The 22466-nt window shown below is 38.8% G+C and overlaps 1 protein-coding gene and 1 long non-coding RNA gene across 2 annotated transcripts; one reads left to right on the top strand and one right to left on the bottom strand.

Moving 5' to 3' along the window:
- The first annotated feature begins 2469 nt into the window (after positions 1-2469).
- LOC133742252 (uncharacterized) lies at positions 2470-3673 on the top strand. The gene is made up of 2 exons (XR_009862451.1): positions 2470-2519; positions 3445-3673. It is a non-coding gene; the product is annotated as an uncharacterized LOC133742252 (long non-coding RNA).
- Positions 3674-19706: 16033 nt separating this feature from the next.
- Positions 19707-21678, bottom strand: LOC133743988 (F-box protein CPR1-like). The gene is made up of 2 exons (XM_062172088.1): positions 21571-21678; positions 19707-21425 (listed from the first exon to the last, which is right to left on the bottom strand). The coding sequence occupies exon 2, from the start codon at positions 21414-21416 to the stop codon at positions 20172-20174; it is 1245 nt and encodes a 414-aa protein (XP_062028072.1). The 5' UTR covers positions 21417-21425; positions 21571-21678; the 3' UTR covers positions 19707-20171.
- Between the last annotated feature and the right edge of the window lie 788 nt (positions 21679-22466).

A 22466-nucleotide genomic window follows, 5' to 3' on the forward strand; every position in this document is an offset into this window, starting at 1 on the left:
CGTATATACGGTATGTACAATTTCATACCGTAGCCGAGCTGGAAGTTGGTGGGCCAATTGGTAGGCCCAAATAGTAAGCCCAAATGGTAGGCCGAATGTTAAGCTCAAATGGAAGCCCAACGTTCAGCCCAAATGGTCAGCCTAAATGGCCGGTTCAAATGCTTAGCCCAAGGATTGGGCAAGCCCAAACTATCATCATTGGAGTGAACACGTACTAGTGGACCCTCCCAGAGCCCACAAGAAGGCCAAGTGGCCCATGATAAATAACCCATGATAAATAAGAAGATGTTGTGGAGGCGTTTAACCTTCTTTAAATTATGAGTGTAGTGAAGCATTGTTCTTCTACACATTATTTTGTGTGGTTAAGTTTGACTAATATTTGTAGTTAAACTTTTGCCTGTGATTCTTGTTCTGGAATGGTTGTGGATGGTTAGTTGTGTGATGTATGCCTCATGGTTGAGGAGATTGTGTGGGTTAGCCAAGGCTACACCTTATCGTGATTGTGTTATGAGATGATATAACACTTGTTGAGTAGTGATACGTGACTCATTAATATTATGATTGAGTTTCTATGTGGTGATTTGTGAAGTGATGAATTGATTTAGTTACCATTGAGATATGACCCTTGTGGTTAGAACTGTTCGTATCTGGGATAGTTCTACGAAGAGATTTCGTAAGAAGGAGGTTGATCTTGTGAAGGTGCTGCGGAGTCATCATGACGAGGGTGATGCATCATGGGAGTTAGAGTCTGACATGAGAGCGAAGTATCCACAGCTCTTTGTGGAATTAGGTGCTTGAATTTCGGGACGAAATTCCTTTAAGGGGGGTAGATTGTAATAACCTCGTTAGAGGAATTGTACGAAACTCGTCGGAGGAATAATACGAACCTCGATAGAGGAATAATACCATCTCGTGAAAGAATCAAAGACAAACATTTCACCCTTCCTTTAGTTTTCTCACCCCTCCCTTTAGCTGTAACGGTCCTCCTCTTGTCGGAGAGCCATCATTCTGTTTCTTTTTTTCATTTCTCTATCGACCTCTCTCTCACTCTCTCTCGTCCGAAAGCATCCAAGAACAGAGCAAACTTCTCCAAGCTCGTTCTCGCTCCATAGGCCATCGATCGACCCTAGACCACGTCCCACGCCTTCACTTCTTCCTTGCGCAGCTGCCGGTGGTAGCCTTTCGCCGGCTCTTGAACCGTACACGACGGTGGAACACGAGGCCGGTTTGAGCTCATTTTGGTTCCAAGCTTGATATCTCAAGCTACCGGCCATCAATCCTCACCAAACTTCATCCACGAGCTCGCCTCAACTTCCTGAAGCTCCCAGAAGTAACCTTACACGTCGGCGTGGCTTGTGGTGGCGACTGGAAGCTCAACCCGACCTAGATCGAAACTGGACTGTGGAGCTCGATATCTCGAGTTGTAGAGCTTTGTTTTGAGTGATTCTTGATCCAGTGAGTTCTCCTTGAGTTTCTTAACAACTCTTCAGAAGGGATCGAAGCGAGAAATTGAAGTTTTTACGTCGGAATTCAAGCTCGCCGGATTCTGGAAATTTTCCGGCCACCGACGCTTTCGATCAAGATATCTCGAGCTGTAGAGCTTCGTTTTGAGTGATTCTTGAACCAGTGAGTTCGTCTTTAAGTTCTGAACAAGTCTCCTGAAGGAATCGAAGCGAAAGGAGGACATTTTTACGTTGATCGGGGCTTCGCCGACTTCTGCAAATTCTCGCCGGTTTCTGGAAAAAATTCCGGCCACCTCGACTGTTTTAGGTAATTTCAACCACTTCCGGTCATTTTCAGCTTACATGGTAGTTATGAAAGTTGTTAAGCATGATGAGAGGAAGAAGAGCAGCCCGGCCCCGACACCATTGGTGGTGGTCGGCGGCGGCTCTGCCACTAACTCCGGCGGCCCTTTCCGGCCACCTCCGGGGGTCAAAAATATGGTTTCTGTACATTTTCAGATTCTATATTTCAATACGATCATTTTGATATATTATACGCAATTTTTGGATATCGTATGATTAAGTTATGAATTTTTAAGTTTAGAGCGATTTCGATCGTTAGATTTGTGATCTGTGAAGTTAGGACCGTTAGATGGACTTGTAGTTTTGATATGATGATCTTATGACTGTCCCAGTGGCTTTGTGTGGTCATGGGCGAAGATCCGACCGTTGGATCTTCGTATAAATGCAAAACAGTGATTAGGGAGGCGATTCGTGAGAATCCGTCCGTCGGATTTTCGTATAAATTTGTGAAGATGTTAGTAAGGACGATTCAGGAAGATCCGACCGTTGGATCTTCGTGATGATTTTTGGAGGGTGATCCTAAGGGCGATCCGTGAGGATCCGACCGTTGGATCATCATTTAATTTCGATCCGACCGTTGGATTGTCGTTTGAATATGTTTTTGAGTTATTGGCTAAGTTAAGGTCATGTGTGATTAGGTGATTAACGGTCTTCCTTGGGTGAGCGATTTCGGTGTGTATTGTGTTGAATTGAAGACGCAGCGGGAATATCGAGGTGAGTAAATCGCACATGGTTCATTCACGAACCGAAATTCGGTGATTTTATTTAATTGAGAAATTGTGGAAATTGTTTTACGAAAATAAATATTTGTTTTAAATTATATGGACTTGATCGACTACGGTCCATAGGTAAGTAAAATGTATTTAAACTATAAAAATGAATTTCTAGATTTTATTGCATGTGAACTATAGTTGGTATTAGTGGTCACTCTTGTGTGGGTGACTACGTATATATATATTTACGTGGAATATATATTGGATGGTGTGATTTACTGAGTTATATTTTGAGCATTACCCTTGGAATATGTGATTTATCTTAGATGTTGTGTTGTCTATGATAATGGGTAATTGAGTAAAGTGCGATAGTTGAGTCGTTGAGATGAATTAAATGAGGAGTCGAGTGAATTGAGAAAAGCAGTCATTCGTAAGGTGAACCTTGGCCCAGGTGACACTTTACGATACAGTTAGAGCTCTAGTCTGTCTGCCGTCATACTGCTTGGGGGATAAACGAGTTATCATATGCCCTTGGGTATGACATGACATACTGAATGGGGTGATTAATATAATTAATCATAAGCCTGTAAGTATGATATACTGAATGGGGTGATTAATATAATTAATCATAAGCCTGTAAGTATAATATACTGCATGGGATGATTTATATAAATAAATCATAAGCCTGTGAGTATATATTGAGTAAGAAGTTGTTTATTATTGAGTAGTTATGATGAGATGTGAGTTGATTGATGCTTGAAGTGATGTTGTACACTTCAATTCTTATGCAAAACAAAATTAAAATGTGCTTGAGTTGATTGTGTTACTTTAAATCGTGCAATCCTTTCATTTACTCATACGAGCTTTGCAAAAAGCTTACCGGGTTTGTATTGTTGCAATCCCGGTACACTATTCAAACGGTGTAGCGGGTAATCCTGCAGGTCAGGAGAATCAGGGCGGTGATCGAGCGGGTTAGAGTATTTGTTATAGTTTTACAGCATTTGTAATAGTGAGGTGAGTTAAGCTCATTGAGCCTTACAATTTGATTTGGTGAGAGTGTGTTGTAATAATTAACTTGAGGATTTGATTTATTGTAATATTGAGAGGTGTGAAGTGTGGTTGTTTGTGAGAAAAAAATTCAGGACGTTTATTCTATTAAGTTGTATAATTCATGTTTCGGATTTGAATTGATTATTCAAAATTCGGGACGTGACATAGGTGCTATGATCATAACAGTTGGGCGTGAATCAGAAATGATTTAGTCATCCAAATGTATCAAATTATTGAATAGGCTATGAAATTGTTAACTGTTCTTTCCTAGTTGTAATTAGGGTTGGGCGCGAATCAGAAATCATTTTCTACCCGAATTGATCAGCTGAGCACAAATCCATAGCCCACCAAAAAATAAAATGTCGGGTTGACATATTCTGATTCAGGTTCAGTTTCCGTTTATTGGGTTTAAATTCACCCATTTGTAATCGAACGGTTGGTCCATTTTTAGGCCTAATTTCTAGGTTAACCTTCAAATTTAGTGTTCCACAAATATTCTTCAAACTTCAAAAATAAAAATCAAACCTAACCATTAGCGATCTGTCATAGCAAAAGTCAATCATGAAATGATTAACAGCAATCCAAGGTTACATCAGCAATCCATGTTCATCACCATAGTAAGTCCTAGTTAAGAGACTTAAGTACGTCGGGGAAAAATTCTCAAATGTTAACTAAACTTTGACTCAATGTCATAGTTTAAATAGATAATAGTTCAAACGAAAAAAACCCAACAAGAGCAGATGCATTTCAAGTCCTCATCATCTTCAAACACTTGAGCTCCTAATTAAGTCCTCACCTTCTCCAGCAGCTCCTCTTCGTTCTTTATAACTTGGGAACAAGAATGAAAACAAGTATTAAAAAGTTTTTATTTTTTATTTTTTTGAAAAGGAAGTATTAAAAAGTTAGGACCTTCTTAACAAAGCAAGATTCTATATCAGGCCTTCTATATATGTTAAGGAGGTCCCTAACTTAGCTTAAGGTACGGATTTTCATATTTTGACAACTTTTCGATCGCATATTTACATCTTAATTGTTCAGTTTTTAGATATATATGAGTAGATTACTTCTGCAAATTTTCAACCAAATTGATGATCTTTAAAGCATTCAAAACTTCAATTTACATGAACGGTTCAGGTTGGACAGATCCGGTTCGTTCGTGTAAATTGCAGTTTTGGATGCCTTAACGATAATCAATTTGACTGAAAATTTGCAGAGATGATCTACTCAAATATACCTAAAAATTGAACGGTTAAGATGTGATCGAAAAGTGGTCAAAATATGAAAATCCGTACCTTAAGCCAAGTTAAGAACCTCCTTTTTTTTTTTTTTTTTTTTTGGAATAAAGTTAAGAACCTCCTTATCAGAGCAAGATTCTATATAATGGGTATCATACTTGTTCAACCAGCTTGAAGGTTGATTGTCCTGAGACTTGTTTTACAAGAGTTTTTTTTTTTTTTGACAATTGAAATACATTAAAACACAACCAACAAAGGAACAAACAAGGCAAGGAACGCCCAACTAGAAAACAAACAGCAATCTACTAGGAGCACAAACAACATCGAAAAGTAAAATTTGTAATAAAGAGGAAGGAGGTTGATGAAGCCAATCAACCGGGCACATCCCCTTGCGAGCTAACATGCCAAATGATCAGCTGCCTGATTAACCATCCTGCTGGCTAAGACCAGCTAGAGGAAGGGATAGCAATTGTCCGTTCTCTGATATGATCAACCAGGGGCAACACAACCCAATCTGGTAAGAGCGAAGAATCTTGGAGAAGGCGGACAAGTTGGAGTGAATTAGATTCGAACAAAAAGGTACCTTCAGGAGGAAGAAGAGCTACCAGCGAATGAGCAAGGAAAACACTCAAACTAGCAGCTATAGCCTCGGCGTAGAGAGGTGAGGGAGCCACCACAAAAAGATGGGGAGCCTCCAATAACAACCCCTGAACTATTTCGAGCCATCGAAGCAATTCCCACTGAATTTGGAGTCCAAGAAGCATCACAGTTTATCTTGATATGTTGGGGTGGTGGAGGAGACCAGTTAGGCTTTGGGGGAGGCCTCATGGGAGGTTGAAGCTGAGATTTCCGGCGAACATATTGAATAAACTCCATGGAGGCATCAAAAGACAGAGACGCTACCAATGAGGAATTGGGTTGAAGAAGCAGTGACACCGGTGTTTTCAGATGTGCCAGAGAACAAAAGTCAAATGCGTGAGGACCTCTTGTCGATGTTGAGATGAAGTTGAAGGAGGGAAAGTTAACTGTTGGAACCAGACATCATGAGTTGTTACCTTGGATATTGGGTCGGTAACCAATGCAATGACCTCGCCACACGCGCTGAGCCCATGGACAAACAAATAATAGATGTTCTATTATTTCACGATGATGATTACACGTATTTTTATACGTGTAATTATATCTAGAACGCTAGAATTAAGCTAAACCTTAAGTCAATTAGGGTGCGGCTATTGTTAGCCTACCATTTTCTTTGTTCACCATACTTGCTCATTACACCCTACATTTTAATTTCAATTATTAAATTTACTTATATATCTAACCCATCTATCTTTCTAAAAATATCCTTATATGACATATCCAATTAAAAAAGAATATTTCTTTTTAACAAAAATGTCTCATTTAGGTTATATTGAAAAAATAATTATATATTAAAGTTTCCTAAGAAATTGTGATTTACTAGTATTTTAAAATTTTTTTTTTCTTTCAGTTTCAATGTTCGTCTATTTTAATCCATGCCAAAATATTAGTAAGTTAATAACTATGAGTAATGAAGAAGAGATTTTTTTTTTTTTTTTGGGTTTTAAATTTTTACTTTGGTGTTCACAGAAGGATAACAAAGATTTTGATGAAACACTAATGATTTTGTGAATTGAATAACGAATTAACGATGAGGAGGCAACAATAAGACAAAAAATAATAATAAATTCAAATTTGGGTAGAGAAGATGAAGATTAATGTTATCCAATGAAAAAAATAGTCTTTGTATTTAGTTAATTGATTATGTATTTAGTTTTCCTTGTAGATTTGGATTTTAGAAAATTAGTGCACTTATTAGTCATTTTGCACTTAGGTAATATAGTCTTTCAATAATTTAAATATTTATGTGGTAAACTAAGAAAATAGTAGGGTGACAATAGCTGCAGCCGTCAATTATTATGTAATTAATTTAATTTAATTTATGTTGTAGAAATAAGCAGAGTTGCAACGAGATAATATGACCCGAAATAAGAGTAAAATGAATTTTCGACAAAATGATAATCCAGGCCAACGGAAAAGGTGGACCATGCATGATCACTAATAAAGCAATGAGACAAGGAAGGAATTGGCAGCAGAATTAATTAACATTACTCATTGATTCAAATTGGAGAATGGTGTAGCTTAATTAATAATTAAGCCAATTTGGTTTAATTACAAAGGATGCTGCATGGATTTAATTGAGCTTAATTACGCTACCAATTTATCAAGGGTGCATCTTTTAGTCTTCCTCTTCCAGTGAACGACCCACGTGCAGCTAGCCATCCTCATCCTTCACTCTTTCACGCGCAAGCGTATCGTTATTTCATATTTACAGCTTATTTATGTAAGTCACTTATACAAGTTAATTATATACAAGTTAATTATTATAAAATAAAAAATAAAAGAGAGAATGTTCATTTACCTTAATTTGAGACTCCGATTATATGCTTGCATTCTTACCCATAAGATTACACATTTTTTTTTTTCCTAATATTCAATTAAATTTATTTATTTTTTTAATTTTTTAATTTACTATTTTATCTCTCTCCCTTGGTGAGAGAGAGAGAGAGAGACTAATTTGGGAAGGGAGACTAATTCCTCTAAAATTAGAGAAATAAAATTTTGATTGAGGAATAAGATCATGAGGATATTACACCAATTCAAGACCTTTTATTGAGGAGCAATAAAAATATAGGGTCATTGACCAAAAACCCCAAAATGAGCCAAAGTTATCCCACTTACCTCAGCAACAGATTTTTATTCCCACTAACCCAATTTAAAAAAAATGACAACTTTACCCTTCACCTAATTAAAAAACTACATGATGCCACTCTAATCTCTCTCCTCCCTCAGATCCGGTCTCTCTCTCTCCCCCCCCCCCCCCCCCCGTCGCTCCTTCCTCGTCAGAATCGGACATACGACGTCACTGGCCAGTTTGCCACTGTCATCGTCTCCGTCTCTCTCATCCCTTCAATCTGCACACTCTTTCTCTCATCCTCCGATGCAGATTGGAAAACACTTAGTCTCTCTCTCTCTCTTTGATACGCTCAAAGCAAGCGCATAATTTAACCCTGAAAATGTCATCGTTAGTACATAGTAAATAGGGATCGTTCTAATCCGGGGATTGAGGGTACACCTGTCAATAAAAATACAAAGACAATTATTTACAAAAATAAAACAAAGTATAAACATATTTACGAAAAAGGGGGGTTTTTGGATTTTAAGTTTTTCGAAAATTAAAACAAATAAAACAAAGAAAATGTATAAACACAAAAACATAAGTATAAGTGTGGAATGAGAGAAACAAAGATGAAAACCAAAACCATAATCGAATTCGATTCAACCCTAATATTGTTTATCTAAATCATGAGAAAGGAGTTGATCATGTGAAATATTCAAAGCAAATAATTTTCCATATTTTACTTTTCAATGCTAATTAACCTAAGTGAAAGCACAAAGATTAATCCTATCAAACATGCATTCAAGCTCTAGAAAGCTAGACAATCATAACATGTTTAACGCATGAAACACATAGAAATGCTATCAACTCAAGTGTGCAACTTAGTATGAAAAAGTCCACTTAATTGCAATCCTTTTCAATTAAACTCGGTTTTTGTCCAAAACCTTTACTACTTTTGATTCAAGTTCACAAAACAATAAGTTGCATCATGTTCTTAAATCTAGCACCACTCATACATAAACCCTAAAAGTTTCGAACCAATTAGAATCAACATACAAGAGATATCAATCAATGAAATTTAGTTGAACAAACTCACATAAGCAATATTAGAATCACAATATAGGAATCGAAAGTTCTTATTCAATCATATAAATTTCAGAATTAATAACTTTGTTCAAACATCAATGTCAACTAGACACAAACCAATGAAAATCAAAACAAGGTTACAAAGTAGAGGTCGAATTACACCGTGGATGGAAGATGAGGATGGATGATTAACGTTGTTGGTTTCTTGCTCGAAAGCAAGCTTCAAGGTTGGTGATGAATGGTGGTTCACGGCTCCTTCTTCTCTTCTTAGGCCTTGCTTGAATTCCGTGGCTTGCTCTAGAGGATGGAGAGAGGGAGAGAAAGGCTCACGGCAGCAAGATGATTTTCTGAATTTTTCTAAAGTGTGTAGTGTGTAGTGAGGAACCCTAGACGTCTAGAATGAGGGGATTATATAGGGAACGACAAACTTGGTCTCCAAGCCGTGTATTTCTTCTTTATTTTCCGTGGAATTAATTTAATAATTCCACATAGCTTCCACCAATGAGAACTTGCCAAGTAAGCCCTATGATGTGATCCAACCAATCAAAACTCTCTAAAATACCTCCCTAATATATAATTGCCGAAATTCCTTGAAAATATTCTGATTTTTCTCTTTTATTTTGGCCAAACTTCCTTTAGGGATTTTAGGGATGAATCTAGATGCTTTTGAGAGCTTTTCTTGTTGTCCACACTTCTTCTTCCCTTAAAAATCTCCCTAGAAAATCTCTTTGGCGTCACTTTGCTTGATTTTCACGTTGCTCCTTGTTTCTCTCTTGATAATTCACGGCAACATAGGGTTTTACTCCAACTTTACTTCTTTGACGTCACAAAACCCTAGCTCCCTTGGGCTTTTATCCATCTTTGCCGAAAATCCAATTTCCATGAAGGTTCTTGGGCCTTCTTGCGTCACTTCCTTGCCATGTCATCTTCTAATGTCTTCAAGAAGCTTCTCATCATCATAACACTTCAATATTTTCGATCACACTCCATGGACGGCCTAGGAGTCGTTTCCTTTCTTGGACAGGATTTCCTGGTTGAAACAGGAAAACTTCTTTTCTTCATTTCTGCTCATTTCTGCGTCCTCTAGTGGCTTGTCTTTGTTCCCTCCAACGTTCTCTAGCTCCTCTTTCCATTTATGAGCTCATTTCAGCTCATTTATTCCAGGGACCTGAAAATAGAAACTGTTACTAAAAATAGAAACTTTCCTAAAACAAGAAATGGTAACTTTCCTAAACTAAAATGGGAAACTTTCTAAAAATGAAAAATAGAAACTACAAAACGGAAACTTTCTACAATTAGGAACTTTCCCAATCGAAGAATGGAAACTTTCCTAAACAGGGATTCTTTAAGGAAATAACGCAGGAAATGTATGGAAATAGCAGTTAAAACGTCGCATTAAAATGCTCCTATCACTCTTCCTCCCTCCCCCACAGCACGACGCCTGCATTGTCGCGCCATGGAGGCTACAGACCCGGAGGACGAGATCGGAGCTTTCTTCCAGTCTGGTTTCAGATGGTTTCGCCTTCGACAACCAAATTAAAGATCGAAAATGGAGACACTGAGTTCGACGTCCAACACAACATCGGAGGCTTCCAGTTCTGATTCCGAAGAGAGAGATGGATAAGAGCTTTTCGGCCTCTCTCTTTCTCCACCGCTATACCTGCAGCGACTCCAATCGGGTCCTTGATTGGGTCGGGTCTGTTGGTGCTTGACCCAAATCAATTTTTTTTTTTTGTGGTAAAATATGGCAGAAGCCCAGAAAGAAAGAAAAAAAAAGGTTTTATTGGGGCCAATAGATGTTTTAAATTGATGTAATCTCTTTGTTTTTTTTTCTTTAATCAAATTTTTATTTGTCTAATTTTAGAAAGATTAGTTTTCATTCTGCAAATGGAAGTTCTATTGGGAGGCAATAGACGTCTATTGGGAGGCAATACATGGCTGATAGTCGTCTATTGGGGGGCAATACATGGCCGATAGTCGTCTATTGGAGGGCAATAGACGTCTATTAGGGGGTAATAGACTATCGGGACAATAGACGTCTATTGGGGGGCAATAGGGGGCAATAAAGGTCTATTGGGGGGCAATAGATGTCTATTGGGGGCAAAAAAAACATTTCCGGTGAGATTTTCAGTAAATTCCGGTGGGCGGAGGTCGGTGACCGGATTCCGGCGGCCAGTGACTGGAATCCGACGGCCGGTGACCAGAATCCGGCGGCCGGTGACCGGGCTCCAGCGAAGTCCCCTATGGTTTCTCTTTCTTCCATTCTCTCTCTCTCTCTCTCTAAGTAATAAAGGTGAGGGTAAAATGGTATTAAAAAAAAATAAAAACAAAAAAAAAATCTTAATGGGGTATTAGGGAAGACCTCCTTAGAGTGTTTTGGGTAAGAGGGAATTAAAAAAACTTAGTGGGGTAAGTGGGAAAAAAATCTCTAAAAATGGTGTAAATGGACAAAAACCCAAAAATATATTGGGTTTTATTGAGGGCAATAAAAGTGTTTTAGAAGGAAGTTGGACTAATCTCCGTAAATTAGACTTTGCTGGAATCTCGTCAAAACATCGCCAGACTTTACCAGAATCTCATCGGAGCTCGCCGATCGTCAGAAATCACCGGAGGTCTAAGAGAAGGTTGTCATAAATCTCATAAAATTTTGAGAAGGTTTATTCATCCCCAATAAAATTTTATTGCCCCACAAATAAAAGTTGTTGTTATCTGGATTTCTTTTAAAAGGTCAATTTATTGGATTTACATATAAATAAATATGAAAGTTAACTTCATCTACATCAAAAAAAAAAAAAACCTTTAGGTAGTTGAAAAGTCACTCGCTGATCTACTAAAGTACAATAATCAGACTAATACATATGACCCATATAGTACGAATTATAGTGATGAACAAGATAATCATATATTTCTTTAGAGTTGTCAACTGTTTCCCCTATATTGTACAAATTCCATATAATATCTGCCAGATTCGTTGTGAGAGGATTTTTCTTCACTCGGATTCTCTTTGGGGGAATTACTCAACACCTAAATTTTTCTTGAGGGATTATTCCTAACCAAGATTCGCCTTGAGGGAATTTCTCCTCGCCTAGATTCGCTTTGAGGGGATTGCTCCTCACTGTTCGTCTTGAGGAGATTTCTCCTCACACAAATTCGCCTTTAGAGAATTACTTCTTACCTAGATTCGCTTTGAAAGGATTTCTCCTTATCCACATTCGCCTTGAGAGGATTTCGCCTCACCCAAATCTACTTTGCGAGGTTCCATCTCAAGGCATTTTTCCCAAACAAGTTGTGTTGCCTCTCTATTAGAGTATTATGCCATTTCTTGACTGGAAATCATTCTTAAAATTATTTTACACCCCCACATAACTTTCATATTCTATAATGTGTGTTTCTCTGTGAATAACTAAGTAACTTTTTGATTTTTTTGTTTCTCTCATCAGATTTTATAGATATTTTTTTTTTACTTTATCAGGATATATCCTAAGTACCTTATATACCAAAAAACTTGCAACAACGAATAATTGGCAACAGCCGCGTTTTCTCTCTCGACAGCCGCTAGGGTTTTCAAGAAAATTTCCTCATTCCGTCCGGCGGCGCTTCTGTTGACGCTGTCGCCGGACGGGCTCTGTTCCATGGTGGGTGATCATCCTCGGCGCTTTCTTCTGGACCGCCGGGGGCTGTGGAAGTTGTGTAGGGAGTTTGCGGTGGCGGGCAAGCTTTGGTTCAGTGAGTATGGGTCGGGTTTGGGGAGTGAGCAGGGGTCAAGATCGTCGGATCGGGGATCGATTTGGATGGTTGTTGCCGGGTCGGGATTAGAGGAGATTGTACCGGTGGCGGGTTCGAGTTGGACAATCAGATCCTTCCCTTCCTGGTCGATCGGTGGCGGTGGTTTGGCTGTAGTGCGAATGGGATCGCCGAGATTGGGATCGGTTGACCTCTGGAGTGGTGGTGCCTTCTGTCTTGGATCCGTCGGTCTACTGTTGTTATCAATTTTCTGTTTGCTTTTCTCGTGCTTGAACGGGGGTGGCTGCAGGACAATGGTTGAGGTGGTTAGACCGCTGGGGTGGTCCGGCAGAGGCGGCGATACAATGGTAGTGGCCCGACAGAAACTGGATTGGGCTTGGCTGTTACAAAGCGGTGGTTGGATGTGGTTTGGATGGTGGAGCGCCGGCGGTGGACTGACTAGGGCGGTGGTGGTCTGGAGGCAGTACGACGGAACCGATGATGCCACGGTGGTGGGTCTAGTGCAAGGTTTGTTGGCCTAGCTAATGGGCTGCAGTGATTATACAGTTGGGCCGGGTTTAATTTTGTTGGGCCCTTGGTGGTGGGCAGTTATCACTAGTTTTTAGGGTTTGGTTTCTTTTGTTTTGTTTAAAGTATTAGTTGTTGGGTCGGGTGCACTGCAATTTTTGGCATAGACAATCTTCTATTTGGCGGTCTAGAGGTTGTTCCTGTTCTGGAGTTAGGTCAGCAGCGGTGACGAAATTGTCTGGCGGTGGCATACTGGCATAGACAACCATCCTTGGCCTTCTAGTGGGAATGTTCTTGTTTGATCTCGGGTTGGAGGCGATGGCGTTTTGGAGCAGTGGTGGATGGATGGTGTCGACAATTAGGTGGTGATGGTGTTGGGTTTTCTTTAGTCCCAGGTTTGAATGTCCGGCAATCCTTTTGGTCGAGTTTAGGTCACAACGAGTGTTGGCTTGGTCGATCAAAAGCTGGTCAGGAGGACTCTGGTTGGTGAGTTCGTGTTGACACAAGTGAGTTGTCTAGTCTTAGAGTTCTTACTGGCTGGACGAGAGGCGCGATGTCAAGATTTACTGCTCCTGCGTTTATTGTCTTTGTCATACAGTTGTAGTGCAAGTTTAGAGTCAGTATATAGAGTTCCCAGTGGGAAGTCTAGTGGCCATCTCTGAGTATGAGATGTCGCCAAAACTCGTTGTAAGCAGTTCATTATTAATGAAGTTCTTATTTGATAAAAAAAAAAGTACCTTATATACCGAAAATATTTGAAGATATCTAAAAAAATTTACAAAAATAAAAATTAAATATCTTGTTGATATTATATACTGTAATGGCAAGCTGACCAGCTTATGCCAACCTCCTCCGCCATTTAGTGAAAATAAAGGACCTTCCTCCTGTTTTAAAAAAGTTGTCATCTCAAATTGGCAGCCTAACATTCTCCAATTTTCAAGAGCACATGCAAGTTTTATAAGTGCTGTTGAGAGATTTTCTGTTCATACATCTAGTATTTCTTTCGGTCTATTCAGCTATTAATTGGAGATAGTTGATTGAAATGCATAAGTAGTTGTATTTCAAATCTGGTTTGTCATTTACCCGTTTACTTTGGTGGTTGTGAGTTCAGAGCCACACACATTTTCACAAGATGGGTTGAATAGCACTTGCAAGTGAATCATCTGACTCCAAAACTGCTGCCTGTAGTATTGCTATTGCCATCCCTTATTAGATGCTCTCCGATGATCTTTCCAATATAGATGCATTATGTTGCGTTTGTTGACATAGACGACATAAAGGAAACCAAAATATACAAGCTTAGTGGCCGGGTTATTCAAGTAGAAAACTCGCACTGGTATCTAAAAAGTTTTAGTTGATTTTGATTGTTTCCGAATTTAAACAAAAAAATGAAACTTGTGTTCCTATCTAGGTTTGTTGAAATATAAATGCAGATCCTTGTGATCTTTAAATTATTAATTACTCTGTTATTATATATCTGTTTTGTTTAGATATCTTTCTGATAACTCGGTGCTGTAAATGTTAATGCTTTGTTAGTTGCAGATTATGTTTAGTAGTGTCTCACAAAGCGTTGCCTGCTGAAGCTAGCATTTGTGTAACGTGTTACTCTTGGAGTTGTCCAAATTAATATCGTGAAAACTGGATATCTTGATGCGTTCCCTCATCTTCCATCCAAACAATCCCATTTCTGAATGATTTGATTTTTTTTTTTTCCGCAAGTGAAAATATTCAACCAACTCGAGAACGAGACGGTTCAACACTTTTTATAGGTAATTAAAAAGCATCTAGCTCAGCATATTACACGAGGAACACAAATACACAACAGCCCACAAAAGGGTACATTATAACTTACACAAAGCAGCCCGACCGGAGGTTAGCCGGACGATTTATTGAGACACACGAGATGACGATACTGGGACAAGAACTAGCCCCCCCACCCCAAGAGGAGGATTATTCATTGACAAGAAAATGAAAAGGAGATTATTACTTGAAAGTAAACAATTGGGTACTAAGGGCCCCGTTTTGGTTGCAGCAGCCCCCAAAGTCAATGCAGATACCCGCGAAAGGACCAATGCAGTGACAACCAGGGCAACAATCGTCGCTCCCAAGATTGTTGCATGAGGAAGCGGGACACCCATTGTTTAACGGATTACGACTCCCGCAACGAGCAGATACAAGCGGAACAAAACCGAGTGACACAATCATTAGTACCATGGTCACCAGCAACAGCCAGTTAAAACCCATCACTTTCTTCTCAGCAGCCATAACCCTAATTTCAATGAAGGACCCAATGTAAATTTCAAATCAGAAAAGTGTAAACCCTAATTTTGAATTAGGTTCGAATTAGCAAATGAGAAGACCATTTTTAAAACATAGACATAACATATAGATACAGACATATACAGATACAGGAGAGAGATAAGATAAGAGAACTTGCCTGAGAGAGGCAGAGACCTTGTACTTGCAGAGATTTTGCAACTGAGGAAATGGAATGCTGAGTCACTGAGACAGAGAAGTGGGAGATTTAAATAGAATAGAAGAGAAGAGAAGAGAGAAGATAATAGAATAGATGTTGGGAAGATAATAGAACAGATACTGAGAAGAGAATAGAAGAGAAGAGAAGAGAGAAGATAATAGAATAGATGCTGGGAAGATAATAGAACAGATTCTGAGAAGAGAATAGAAGAGAAGAGAAGAGATTCCGTTACCGCACCAATTCTTTCGGTTCGGATGGTTCGGTAACCGAATTTTTGGTCAGAAATGCCCGGCTCTAGTCTCAGACTTGATCGATAAGTAGACGTATATATATCTCTCTCTCGATCTGGACTAGCTAGCACTGTTGAAAATAAAGGAAACTAAAAGGCAGAAGAAATATTTGAACACAACGTGAAAACAAAGGACTGACTACAACTTGAATAAGAAAACACGAAACAGACTGCAGACTACGCTACGAGGGGCACAAAACCCTTGTTACCTTTTAGCTGCAGCAATGTATATATGTGGCTTTAGGCAGCAAAAGACACGGACACATTTATCGGTGCATGTCCAAGGTCCAAAGCAATGGTGCAGCAACATATATGTCGCTTTAGACAGCAAAAGACACGTTTATTGGTGTCCGAGGTTTTGAGAATTCAATGTTTACCATTGCTTGATGGTCATTTGTCTCTCTCTTGCCTATAATTTGCTCAGAAGAAAAGAAACAAGGCTGACACAAGACGGTTTACCTTTTGTGGTGATCAAGTATTTAGGAGCTTGCACAGACTGCCATGGTGTAAACAAACTGATCACGATGTCTGTTGGGACTTGGGAGGGAAATAACAGTCGAGCAGAGTGAGATGGGCCTTCCTCCTGTGGGTACTCTTGGTGACATAATTTAAAAAAAAAAAAAAAAAAAAACTGGGCATTATCATTTATCATCTGTATCTGCAAATATAACTTGGCTGCAAAAGCAGCTAAAACTTAAGTTTTATTGCAACTTTGTGACAATACAATTTCTAGCAACATTGCAGCCAGCCAGCAATATTGTGACAAGTACACTCATGTTCTCAAACAACAATGCTATGAAAAAAAATAAAAACAAAAAAGAATCCATTATGCGATATATCTCATATGGGCAATAAGCAAGAATTTCTAGAGTCTAGACTGTAGAACAAATGTAAAGAATTATAAAACAAGTTCCATCATGCTGCAGCAATAGCAGTAATAGACATAGTAACTTCTGCATCAATATGGTTAGCAGAATAGTGTCTAAGTCGAACAGGGACCTCATTACGCCAAAAAAGAGCCAAACCACGACAATCATCTTCTTTCGGTGCACAGACAACCCCATCGAAGCCGATCCGACGTCGAACAGAGGTCACCGGTGAGGCTAGAGTTTCGGATAGAAAGACAAGGCTAGGGTTTTGTTGACGTACAATGCTCACGAGGGCATCTTGGGTTTCCGTGTTGTTCAAGCCTCTGCAGTTCCAAACAATAATCTTGAAGGCCTGCATGAGGAAGAAGGAAGTACTGGCCGTCACCGGCCTGAGATTTGCTAGGGCGAGAGAGAAAGCTCTCCTAGGGTTTTACAATAGACTAGTTGTTTCTAGCTAGTTCTATGTTGATAACTGAATAGCTAGTTCTATTTTAGACAAGGTCTATGATGTTAAATTCTGTAATTCAGATAAGTTATTAACATATTGCATTGTGCAATCTTAATCTGCAGTGGGGTTATGGAATGGGCGGTGGAAGACGATCAAGAGCATATTGGAGGTACAGGCCATACTAGAGATGTCTCTCAATTTGTATTAGATCTTTTGTAATATCAAGAGAGTGCCATGCAGGGTTAATTGAATTGTGTAAGATTAAGGATCCTATCCTTAGTTGTATTTTCTTCATCTTCTAAACTTCTTTTCAAACAGTTCCAATTGTTATTAAGATTTAAGAGTGAGTAAATCAAAAAAGTTATTTATCTATATGAGCACATTACCCACCGCACCTCATAATATTTTGACAACTATATAACACCTATTAGTTTTTTTTTTTAATCAAAAACAACCTAGCTGAATGCATTATTATAACCGGATCGATTAATGATAAAACCCGCAGCACCGTGCGGGTGCCTCTTTCTAATTATATACTGTAATGGCAAGCTGACCAGCTTATGCCAACCTCCTCCGCCATTTAGTGAAAATAAAGGACCTTCCTCCTGTTTTAAAACAGTTGTCCTATCAAATTGGCAGCCTAACATTCTCCAATTTTCAAGAGCACATGCAAGTTTTGTAGGTGCTGTTGAGAGATTTGCTGTTCATACATCTAGTATTTCTTTCGGTCTATTCAGCCATTAATTGGAGATAGTTGATTGAAATGCATAAGTAGTTGTATTTCTATCAAAATCTGGTTTGTCATTTACCCGTTTACTTTGGTTGTTGTTGCGTTCAGAGCCACACAAATTTTCACAAGATGGGTATGAAGAGCACTTACAAGTGAATCATCTGACTCCAGAACTGCTGCCTGTAGTATTGCCATTCACTACTAGAAATATGGCCAAAGGCAACCGATGACTAGCCACTGTTGCCAAGTGGTGCTTTGTTGACATAGACGACATAAAGGAAACCAAAATATACAAGCTTAGTGGGTTATTCAAGTAGAAAACTCGCACTGGTATCTAAAAAGTTTTAGTTGATTTTGATTGTTTCCGAATTTAAACAAAAAAATGAAACTTGTGTTCCGATCTAGGTTTGTTGAAATATAAATGCAGATCCTTGTGATCTTTAAATTATTAATTACTCTGTTATTATATATCTGTTTTGTTTAGATATCTTTCTCATAACTCGGTGCCGTACATGTTAATGCTTTGTTGGTTGCAGATTATGTTTAGTAGCGTCTCACAAAGCGTTGCCTGCTGAAGCTAGTATTTGTTGAGACCGGAGGTTTAGCCAATTATTTATTGAGACAAAAGAGATGACAATACTAGGACAACAGCCAGTTAAAACCCATCACTTTCTTCTCAGCAGCCATAACCCTAATTTCAATGAAGGACCCAATGTAAATTTCAAATCAGAAAGGTGTAAACCCTAATTTTGAATTAGGGTTCATAGTTCGAATTAGCAAATGAGAAAACAATCTTTAAAACATAGACATAACATATAGATACAGACATATACAGATACAGGAGAGAGATAAGATAAGAGAATTTTCCTGAGAGAGGCAGAGACCTTGTACTTGCAGAGATTTTGCAACTGAGGAAATGAAATGCTGAGTCACTGAGACAGAGAAGTGAGAGATTTAAAGTAGAAGAGAAGAGAAGAGAATAGAATAGATTCTGAGAAGATAATAGAATAGATTCTGGGAAGATAATAGAACAGATTCTGAGAAGAGAATAGAAGAGAAGAGAAGAGATTCGGTTACCGCATCAATTCTTTCGGTTCGGACGGTTTGGTAACCGAATTTTTGGTCAGAAATGCCCGGCTCTACGACTTGATCGATAAGTAGACGTATATCTCTCTCTCTCTCTCTCTCTCGATCTGGACTAGCTAGCACTGTTGAAAATAAAGGAAACTAGAAGGCAGAAGAAATATTTGAACACAACGTGAAAACAAAGGACTGACTACAACTTAAATAAGAAAACACGAAACAGACTGCAGACTACGCTACGAGGGGCACAAAACCCTTGTTACCTTTTGGATGCAGCAATGTATATATGTGGCTTTAGGCAGCAAAAGACACGGACACATTTATCGGTGCATGTCCAAGGCCCAAAGCAATGGTGCAGCAACATATATGTCGCATTAGACAGCAAAAGACACGTTGATTGGTGTCCGAGGTTTTGAGAATTCAATGTTTATAATGCGGTCTACTGGCTTGATGGTCATTTGTCTTTTTTTTTTTGGTACAATGGGGGTCCAAGCCCAGAACAGGAAAAAAAAAACTAACAGCTAAACAGCCTCAACTGATCTGAACAATCTAGGCCTAACAAAGCCATCAATGTCATCAAGCATGGCTTCACAAATAAAGGTCATTTGTCTCTGTCTTGCCTATAATTTGCTCAGAAGACAAGAAGCAAGGCTGACACAAGACGGTTCACCTTTTGTGGTGATCAAGTATTTAGGAGCTTGCAGACTGCCATGGTGTAAAGAAACTGATCATGATGTCTGTTGGTAGGGAAATAACAGTCGAGAAGAGTGAGATGGGCCTTCCTCCTGTGGAGACTTTTGGTGAAATCATTTAAAAAAAAAAAAAAAACTGGGCATTATCATTTATCGTCTGTATCTGCAATTCTGCAAATATACCTATAACTTGGCTGCAAAGCAGCTAAAACTGAAGTTTTATTGCAAGTTTGTGACAATACAATTTCTAGCAACATTGCAGCCAGCCAGCAAAATTATGACAAGTACACTTATGTTCTCAAACAACAATGCTATGAAAAAAAATAAAAATAAAAAAGAATCCATTATGCTATATATCTCATATGGGGCAATAAGCAAGAATTTCTAGACTGTAGAGCAAATGTAAAGAATTATAAAACAAGTTCCATCATGCTGCAGCAATAGCAGTAATAGACATAGTAATAGACATACTTCATAGTTTCTGACTCCTCAATTACACACACCAAAACACACAGCTCATTGGGTGAAACAAAGTAGAAGGATCCACACTCATTAAACACCAAAGGTGGAGAATCCATATTACAATACCTACGGTAGAAACCAGCAACAGAATGCAATCCAAATTATAATAGTTAGAACCGAAGATGAAACCAGCAATAGAATGCACGTAGCAATCCCTCTTCATTTCTGTTCTTGCTTCTAAGTTTTTCACGCCTCTGGGTCTCAGGCCACATGAATCACCATAATCACTCAGGTACCGAAACAAGAGTTTCATCATACAAACTGGCATCAAATAAACACTTAAATCCAGGCACTTCCTCAAGACCGTACCGTTCGGTGCAGACTGGCTTCTCTTCTTTATGGCATTTAATCCTGACCAACTCCTTCTTCTTATGCAATTTGATCACAACTGTACCGTCTTCTGCAATGAAAATAGGATCCCAGTAATAGCAGCTAAAGAATGGAGCAAACACAACTGGTAAATCACGTACATTAAAGCAAAAGAGTTTAACCCAAGATGCAGGCACCCCATACTCTTTCATTGCCCAAAATTCACTACACTCATCAAAATCCTGAAACATCACACAAAGACATCCTCCTACAAGAACCGGAGTTCTTACTTGCGTCATTTTCATGCCATCTTCATTGTGGCTGAGAACAGGCAATGGCATTTCCCGAAACTCCTCATTTGCAAGATCAAAAGCATAGACAGATGGCTCAAAAATCCCTGGTTCGCGATGACTGACCCAATGAACTGCTCCATTTGAATAAGTCCCCCATTGTTTAGACCAGAGGCGGTACGGCGACAAGTAAGGAGCTTTAACAACTTTCCAACAGTTGGTTCTCACTGAGAACACCTGTACTTCCATAAAACCACCAAAGTTTGGTATCACTACAAATTTGTAGTCACCGGAGGCCGACACTTGACCAAAACCATAATATACACAGCTCATGTGCCTTTCTTTCTTTTCATCTGTCAATTTTATCATCCCAATCTGAAGACTTGGACTGGGTATGTTGCGGAAGAATCCAGTAGATGGGTTCCAGATTCCCAAAGTTTTATAATAATCACAATATAATTGGCCTAGAGGTACCAAAGCATGGCGATAGAACTTGCCGAAAACTACCAAACCATTGCAGGAGCCCATTACTACAATGTCGCGATTCGGCTCGGATGGGAAGGTGAGACTTCTGACCGAAAAGTCATCGTCTAAGGAGTGAAATCGAGAGGGTAACATAGTATGGGTTGTTCCGAGTGTACCTTTCGAAATCAAGATAGGGTGGGTGGAGATGAGGACATTTCGACGGAGCTGAGATGCTGCTAGTTGGAAATGGGAGTTGGCAAATTGGGGGTCGGAAATGATAACAGAACGCCAGCGTTTAGAGACACAAGTGAAGCGGATCAAGGACTTGAGGGGCAGCCGGCAGAGAATGTTGAGTACAACATGTTCAGGGAGGTGGACATCACGCTGCTCCTCCTTCGTCAACATTGAACCTAACTGAAAGTTGAAAACAGAAGCCACAAAATTGAAACAACAATTACACCCAGTGAAACTTACTGCAGAATTTGAGGGTTTCTACAACTACGAATCGAAATTACTGCAGAATCTGAGACAAAATGAAGAATCAAAACATTCTCTGTACCCAGATGGAGATGGATGTGGGGTTTGTGAAGAGAGTCGAAATGGATTTTTACTTCTGACTTCCGAGGTTAGAAGAGCGATGATGATTCGGGTTTGGGCTTGGAATGTTTGGGCCAGTCACACTACTAAATAGTAAATACCCAAACATTCTCTGCAACCCACCCATTTTCTTTTCTGCTTCAAATTCTGATGTTCCATTTGCCAAAAAAAAAAAAAAATTCTGATGTTCCTAATTAATACTCTGCTATGGTCTTGTCATGGCTATTGGCTAACATTCTTGAGTTTGAGGTTTTAGTGATTGAGTGATCTAGTGCTTGTGCTTCTGAGGTATATGAACCATGAAGCTTTGAGTAATTTTTTTTTTTTTTTTTCTGTAAGCAAAAATTGTAACTTTTGTGGTGATTATAAGTTGTATCAAACTATGGATTCATCTCCGATTTAAAAGTTGCATTTAATCCAATTGATAAGTATTGGAAAGCAACACGTATAACTATCACAACTAGCTGCCATTACCATTAAAGTCATACAGGTGGATTGTGCAATTCCGTAAAACATAGAAGGCAAAAATGTCAACAAACTACTCATAAGGAAAGCACTCCTATAATATAGTTATAATTTGTCCAACAATAAGGAGAAAGAGAGGATCTACTTTTTTAAGATCATTGTATTACACATGGACATATAATGTAACAAGTGTGATCTTATTAGCAATGTATGGTTTGCATTAAAAGATAATGAAACTTTTACTATACAAGTACACGCATGATCTAACGGTGTGTTAGTGTAACGGTAATCTTATTAACAATTTATAGTTTGTATTAAACTATTAAAAGACAATGAAATTTTTACTATACAAATAATCTAACTATGTGTGAGTCTTTGTAATGAATATTATTA

This window comes from Rosa rugosa, chromosome 4, assembly GCF_958449725.1.
Source record: "Rosa rugosa chromosome 4, drRosRugo1.1, whole genome shotgun sequence".
Classification (NCBI taxonomy): domain Eukaryota; kingdom Viridiplantae; phylum Streptophyta; class Magnoliopsida; order Rosales; family Rosaceae; genus Rosa; species Rosa rugosa.

What these genes read in the sequence shown, in the direction of transcription:
- LOC133743988 (XM_062172088.1), bottom strand. Translation starts at nt 21,416, where the DNA reads ATGTTGACGAAGGAGGAGCAGCGTGATGTCCACCTCCCTGAACATGTT.